Source organism: Pinus tabuliformis, chromosome 6, assembly GCF_031772625.1.
Source record: "Pinus tabuliformis cultivar Carrire ecotype Pingquan chromosome 6, CPIR1, whole genome shotgun sequence".
Classification (NCBI taxonomy): Eukaryota; Viridiplantae; Streptophyta; class Pinopsida; order Pinales; family Pinaceae; genus Pinus; species Pinus tabuliformis.
The window spans coordinates 1,778,961,543-1,778,969,299 of NC_142292.1; the positions used below are offsets into that span (position 1 = coordinate 1,778,961,543).

Genomic DNA, 7,757 nt, shown 5'->3' on the forward strand with positions numbered 1-7,757 from the left:
AATGGTGCATGAGATTTTGGAATGTTTTCTATTTATGGTCGATTCCTTGGAGCATTGTATTGGTTGGAAGTGTATGTGATTTCCTCTTTGGGACCGTTGGCCCACCATTAGTTATCATGTAGCCTCCCCTCGTAATCATCACCCACTCTCACACAACTTAAATCGACCACCTTTTCAACTCATTCTCCTTGATGTGACATTTCCAAGTGTCATGTTGACTACGAGTTCACTTTTTATTTTCGAGCTGAGGGTGGCCAAGTTAACTGGCCACCTCCAGCTTATAAAATCGAACTTTTTCATATTCCTACATTTTTATGATATCGTACTTAGGGAAGAATTCGAATGAGATGCCATACCTGTGCCTTCCTTTGCTTGGTTGATGCATGCTGGAGGGTGACTCCGCTGTGCTTCTTTTTGTTCAGGTAAGTGCTTTTCCTTGGTCACTTTTCTGTATATTTCTTCTTGTTGATGTGGTTGTCTTTTGTTGTTGTTGTGTGCAGGTGTTTGATCTCTGTTGTTGCTGCTGAGCTCTAGATAGGAGTCATAGTGTCTGCAGGGGTGTTGGAGCTCTTTACTTGCATGGATGTTGAAGTAGAATGCATGGAGAGACTGCTGCTGTGAGAACACGGGCTACTACAGGGTTTCCTGCAGTTACTACAGGAAATCATGTAGCTGCCTTTTCCATCATTTTTTTTGCCTTTTTTTTTCACTTGGAGGAGGAATGGTTGGTGATGTAGGAGTGGAAGGATGACAATGGAGGAGATGGAGGGATAGGTGAGTGAGGCCAATGAAGGAATGGCCCTTGGACTCTCTTTCTTCTTTTTTCTCTTTTTTTTTGTATTTTTTTCATTTTTCTGGGTGGTTTTTGATGGACACATAAGTATGGTCATGAGTTGGTGTTAGGTGAGAGATGGTGAGGTGTATGATCCCTTCTTTCAACCTAGAACAGGCCTGCATCATCATTTTCCAATTGGAATTTCATTCTTGTAGTGTTTCAGGACATCCTGTAGTACTACAGGAAACTCCTGTAGTAACTACAGGAAATCTTGTAGAAGTAAAAAAAACTGCATAAAAACTGGTTTTTGATGCCTGGAAATGAGGATGGATGATGGAGACATAGTAGGCATGGGAGATATGAAGTGAATGGAGGAAGAATGGGGTGATGCTTGGCTTGCTATCCCCTTAACTCTGTGTCATTTGTTTCCTTTAAAAACTTGCAAAAATCACAAAATTTTAATAGTGGGCAGGTTTGAGGTCCTGCCATGGCATTTTTTTTTTTTTTAAGATTTGGATTGTGGGAGTGTTTAAATAAATTTTTTATAGTGAGAATGGATTCAATACTACCTGGAAAAATTGGACAACCAAAATCTTGAAACTTGACATTTTCAAAAATTTCCACCAAATTGTTAAAATTTCTATCAAACAATTACCACAAAACAAGACATGGAATGACATAACACCGAGTATTAAGTCCATCCTTCGATATGATGTCTTGTCTAAGAGAGTTTTGTTTTTCTAGTTATCCAACAAGTAAAGATTTATGACCCAACCGTGTTTATTTCTACATGGGTTAAAAATACTAATTTTTGCTAAAAAATACTAATTTTTTAGATAAATTTTTTTTGGTTAAATTTAATTAAAATTAAAATATATATATAGTTAAATTCTCTCATAATTTTTGATAAAGCTAAACCCATTTCCATGTTAAAATTTTAATTAAAACACTAAAACAAATTAAAAATTATTAAATTCCAAAAAAACAAAATTATCCCCTAGTAATTACAAACACTATGTTGATGAGTCCGCACCTCTAGCTATAATGGATGGAATCTACCTTTTACTTTTACTTTTGTACTTCAAGTAGAGAGTGGTCAGGCGGTAGGGTCGCCTCGTTAAATGAAATTATAAAATAATTGACAAAAGGATACGCAATGTAAGCAGAAAATCAGAACACATCGTATAATTCCAGAAGCCAGTGAATGGAGGTGCCCACACGGCAATCAATTACAACCCCGCGGTATGGCATTAAATGCCGCGTGGGGTCGTATGCATGCATAATTTCTAAACCGCATTTAATTCCTGTCGGTCAGTTGCTTTGCGTATAATCCTAGCATATGTCGGATACGATGCGGCGAGCCATATTTCCCATGCTATGGGGCCATAAATGAACGGCGGGTGTAGGCAATTCCTATTTCCACCTCCATAGCAAAGTTAATGCTATGGAGGGTACCTCTGTCAGAGCCCGGCGACAGCATCGACGGCATCGACCATACCTTTCCGGCTGCCCAGCAAAAAGCCCTCTCCGACCTGCCCGCCGCCAACCTTGCAGTTCATTCATGGCATTGTATTGATGAAGTAAATCTGCCGAAGTATGGATCCGCCGCCAACCTTGCAGTTCCCAGGACATCCCTCACATCGTATTGATGGCATCAGGATTAATGCCGGAGGGGAGAGCTCACCAACCTCCTCCGGCCTTCAAAGTCCCGGCAGATTATCTGCAGTTCAATTCGGCAATTCGGAACAGAGCAGACCTGGAGCACCTGGCCACTAGTTATCGAGAGCAGCGGTCTGCAAGGTTAGTGCTGCTACATCTTCAGTAAATGGTGGATGCACTAGTTCTCGTTTTTAGCAAACGGAAGTTAAATTGTGTTCCAAAATATATACTGTAATGGAATTTATACTGTAAAACATATATTTTTGACTGCTTATTAAGTTAATCCGCCCTGTAAATCCTCTCTTGTATGTGATTTGTACGTAAGATCGGATTTCGTTTTCATTGTTATTGGAGATAATTTGATTTCATCGCCGATTTTTGTGGACACATTTTATTGCTATTTATTTGTTGAATTCAGTTATAGTTAAGTAAGTGTGAAAGTTCAGGTTGTTTCTTTTAGGGCGGGGAGGGGGCTTGGGTTTTCTCAGACGGCCGCAGGGGTGAGGCGGTTTGAAGTTCGTCGGCTTAAACCCTCTGCCTCCGTGCTACGGCCTTTTAGGCGTGCTGCATTTTTATCTTTTTCGATCGTGCAATATGCGGCGTTTAGCTGAAGCGGCCTTTTATTTTCTTGGATCTTTTAAGTTGCTTTGTTACCTTCTCCTGTTCAAGCTTTGTTTGCGCGTTTGAACGATAGTTTGTTTGGCGTATCGGCTTAAAATAGCCGATTCTGTTATTGGAAAACTTGATCAGGCCTTTTGATTCTTCACGAGAAAAACTGCCCGGTCCAGAATGGTAGATTCTTGCGTCGATGCACTGATCTAGCTTTATTCTCATGTTTTGCCTGTCTTTGAATAAATTATTTTCATGTTTCTCGCCGTTTTGCTTTGTTGATTTGTTCCTCCAATTGAAAGAATACCTGGGTGATATTCATCATCATGCAAATTTGTTATGAAAAATAAATACAAGATGCTTCCAACAGTCTCTAACTCAGTTTCGAATTCCCGCAAACTTTGTCGATGGTGTGTGTATATATAGTCTTTTAATAGCAATTGTCTTACAATTCTTGAGAATACATTTATAAACTTTGCTCAGTTGAGAAAACCTACTAATAAAATTTTTCAGTCGTAAAAACAATTCGAAAGAGTTTAATATAGAAATATTCCACGTCATATTCTCACAAGCATCCTTACCTGGAACTCAATACGGAGAAATTGAAAGCTTAAATACCTAATTACCAAAGAAAAAGTGAACGCTTAAGCACCTCTTCTTTAAAAAAAAAAAACTGTTTTCATTAAAAAGAATTCATAGTTGTAATAACAACTCCAAATCCAAAGTACTTTACTATAAAAAAATATCCCGGTCCTTATTCATAAACGCATTACACGTTCAGTTGAAATCCAATAGCGAGAACTTGAAGGGTTAGATACCTAATCAGTAGGGAAAGGTTTCGAGGTTTGAATACCTCAGCGGGGCTCTCATTGTAGAGAAAGGCCATGAGATGGTCAGAAACTAACGAAGCAGATGTTAGGCATCTCTGAATCTGCATTATGTCATCATACATGAGAAGGGCCATGTCCATGTGCAATATTACTAACCTTGGAGAACCTGGTCAGGACATCAAAGCATTTTTTAAACAAAGGGCACATATTGATGTTGATATAATTCTTAAATCCATGATATGATCCAGAGAAATAATACCTTGACCCATTTTGTTCGCATCCCCTTTAGTAAATGGCTTAGGATGATTTGAACGGTAGAGAGCTATAATGATCATACATACTAATAAAACTGAACCCAACGAGATGCAAACAATAGCTGGTGTTGAGACGGAAGCTGTCCATTTTCAAAATCAACTCAATACTCTTAAAAATATAATTTCACAGGAAATTTAATCACAAAACAGAACTAATCCATGGAATCTAAAATTTATTTCTGTTTTCACCTTTCGATTGTCTGGAGTATATCCCACAAAGTGATCCAATCCAATTGCCACAAAGATCTAAACATGTTATTATTATAGTGAATTTTGGATTTGGGTAAAATCTCAAAAATTTTATTTTTGTAAATACAGTGTTTGTAAATACAGTGTTTGAATACTTGCTCGTCAACTCTCAACTAGTTTTCTTGGAAAAGCCATTGAAGGAATTTGGCATACCGGTGTGGTAGTTTATGGGAAGTTGTATTACTTTGGGGGTGGTATTCAACACAGCCCTACAGGGCAAACTCCTTATGGAAAACCGTGGAAAGTGGTTGAGTTGGGTGTCACTCACGTCCCGATGGAAATGTTTGAAGAATTCCTGGAAGAAATAAGCCCTCGCTATACAGCTGAAACATATAGTTTGTTGCACCATAACTGTAACAACTTCAGCAATGAGGTTGCACAGTTTTTGGTTGGCTGCAACATCCCAGATTTCATCCTTAGGCTCCCACAAGAAGTGATGAACAGCCCAATGGGCCCTTTAATAATGCCAATGATAATGCAGTTTGAAGCTACTCTAAGAAATAAATTTAACACCGTCAAAAACACATAATTTTTATTTAGATTTACTAAAATCTCTGCAATTTTTTTCTTTCAAGAAATTCCAAAGAAAAAAACATAATTGTTAAACTAAAATCAGTGGATGAAAGCACTTACAGACTTTGTCCTTGCCGGATGTGCAACAGTGACCACAAAAAAATAGATATGAATATTGATTTTTATTTTAATCTGTTTTTAACAACATTGTTGTTTACATATTCATTTATAAGGAAGTAAGAAAATGGAGGAAATTAGACATGAATGGGAGGTAACTATCAAAGGCACCAAGCAAGTGTTCACTTGTCTTGTTGGTGGCTGTGCGGGGAATTTGAGTCGATCTAAGCTATCTGGCCTTAATCATCATCGCGCTACCACCCACAATCTCCCACCAATTCCTCCACGTCAAAGAGGTCGAGCAAGAGATGCAAATGCTACATGGGCGGTCAAATCAACAAGTGCAGTTAAAAGGCAAAATGCCAAAATACAATATGACTTAGATGCAAGGCTATGTCGTGCACGACAACAAGCATATAAAAGATTTGTCAATGAAGAAATTCTTTCAGCTGTAAGTATTTATTAGTATTTATTTGTATATGATTTTTTATTAATATTGTCAATGAAGAAATTCATTCAGCTGTAAGTATTTATTAGTATTTATCTGTATATGTTTTCTATTAATATTAATTTATTGTTGTGGACTAAATTCATTGAAACTTGTTTTCACAGTCAGTTGCTACATTTGATCAGCTTAATGACACTTCGAAGCAAAGGATTTGTGAAAAAATTCAACGTTGGGATCAGAGTCTACCTCGTAGACGCATGCAGACAATGAAGCGCATAGATATTGCTATAAAAGAGAAAGCAAGCACTGAGGTTCCCGATGATGTGGGGAAGAAGGATCAGATGGGCACAACCATATATTAAACTTTGATGAAACCAATCAGGACAATGACAACACAGTTGAGTCCATTTTTTTGCAGATATTAATTTTTTAGACATTTTAACATTAAATAATATTTATATTTATTATAATTGTATACTAATTTCTCATTGTTATTGATATGCATAGCCTAATCAACAAAATTCCCCAAATTCAAGCCACCAACCATTGCGACGCTCACCTAGATTTCAAGGTTTTCAAGGGGTTACTGGGCCAGTAAGTTTTTAATCCATATAACCTATTCCAGCGAAAATATTAATATATAAATTGTTATGTTTTACCATAATGATGGGATTAAATTGTTATGTTTTACCATAATGATGGGATGAGAAATGGATGTCCTGTATTATATATCCTTATCTTTGATTTTTTTTTATTATGTGCGTGTGTGTTATTTCTTATTTATGGTGCAGGTGTTCCCTTTGGAACCATCACAATCAATGAAAACCCCTTGTAGAAGCCTTAAGAAGAATGGAAATGAAATGGTTCAAATGCTACAACCATCTTCATGTCCAATGTCACAATGCAAGGTAAGACTATATTTATTTATACTCTTATAATTTTATCATATTTTTACATTTAATTCTTTTTGATTCACATACTTATATCTATGTATAATCTAATGTTCAGAGTAATGAATATACATCTCCTAAAACACCTTTGCACATGTATGATGGTGGACATGATACTCAGCAAAAATCACATTCTCCTCAACCATTGCGGCATTCACCTAGACTTCAAGATAAATTAGGAGAGGTAAGTTATATACTACATATCTTAGCTCATAATAACATTGACGTATTTTTTTATGACTAGTTAATGCAATTTCTTTTCATATTCCTTAGATGTTCACCATATTCTCATTATATCTATATAGATTTTGATATTTATTGATAGCTAGTCAATGAAATGTCTTTTCATATTCGTTACATGGTCAGCATATTTTCATTATATCTATGTGGATTTTGATATTTATTGATAATGTTTTAATTTCCACAGAAAACAAAAAAGATAAATGTTGATGCTATGGTTAAAAGGACCAAAATCACGCCAAAGGACTTGAAAGCTCGTGGGTTCAAGTCACGCAAACAATACATAGAGCATATATGTTCAACTAGCATTGCTCTCACTAAACCCACTAGGTTTGCTACTTTGAAGGCTAAAGATTCCAGCAAGTTTAAATGACATAGGCTACAATAATATAACTTTAGCCATTGTTTTATCTATAAAGGGGCTACAAGGACAGTTTCAATATATGTAATCTCTGTATTTTTTAGACTTTTTAATACATCATTTTTTTTTCCAAAAATTGTTTCCAGATGCTAAGTATGTCTTTAAAATGCCAACATCTAAGATATTTTGTAATTTTGTAAATAAATCCAATTCCAAATAATTTTTTTTTAAAATTAAATTATTTTTGGTGACGTTGTGCTTGAAAATGGCAAGTCCTGGATTCAAAAAGGATATATACATTTTTGCCACCAAAATTCTTTTAACTACGTTAGAAGTCGCTAGTGGATATGAACAACAAACAATATTAGTTAAGTTCCAAAAGTTTAAACGTCTAAACTTTCGTTCTTGCCTGCATCAACACCGTGTCTTGTTTTATATTTTATACAGCTTCAATTTAAACAGAGTTAACTTTAGTTTTTATTTTTCATTACATTTTATGCTTACTAGAAACGATATTATTTTTTCAATCAAACTTGCATGGAGAAAAAACTTATACATTCACATGTGTTTTAATTCCCTAATGATTATCTTTTTTATCTGGAATAATATATGAAATAATATATAAATGGGTTAGTTTTGATAAATAATTGAATACTCAAAAATACTAAAAGATTACATGTTTTAATATTTAA

General features: G+C 35.6%; 1 protein-coding gene across 1 annotated transcript; it reads left to right on the plus strand.

Annotated features, from left to right (window-relative positions):
* The first annotated feature begins 5,193 nt into the window (after positions 1 to 5,193).
* Positions 5,194 to 6,648, plus strand: LOC149266098 (uncharacterized). The gene is made up of 5 exons (XM_089407169.1): positions 5,194 to 5,517; positions 5,679 to 5,911; positions 6,022 to 6,108; positions 6,306 to 6,422; positions 6,523 to 6,648. Exons 1-2 carry the CDS (start codon positions 5,194 to 5,196, stop codon positions 5,874 to 5,876), a joined length of 522 nt encoding a protein of 173 aa, XP_089263295.1. The 3' UTR covers positions 5,877 to 5,911; positions 6,022 to 6,108; positions 6,306 to 6,422; positions 6,523 to 6,648.
* Positions 6,649 to 7,757: the final 1,109 nt, after the last annotated feature.

Excerpts from the sequence above, each read along its gene's own strand:
- LOC149266098 (XM_089407169.1), top strand. The coding sequence starts at position 5,194 with ATGGAGGAAATTAGACATGAATGGGAGGTAACTATCAAAGGCACCAAG. Across the intron at positions 5,518-5,678 it reads ATGAAGAAATTCTTTCAGCT|TCAGTTGCTACATTTGATCA; the intron begins GTAAGTATTTAT and ends TTGTTTTCACAG.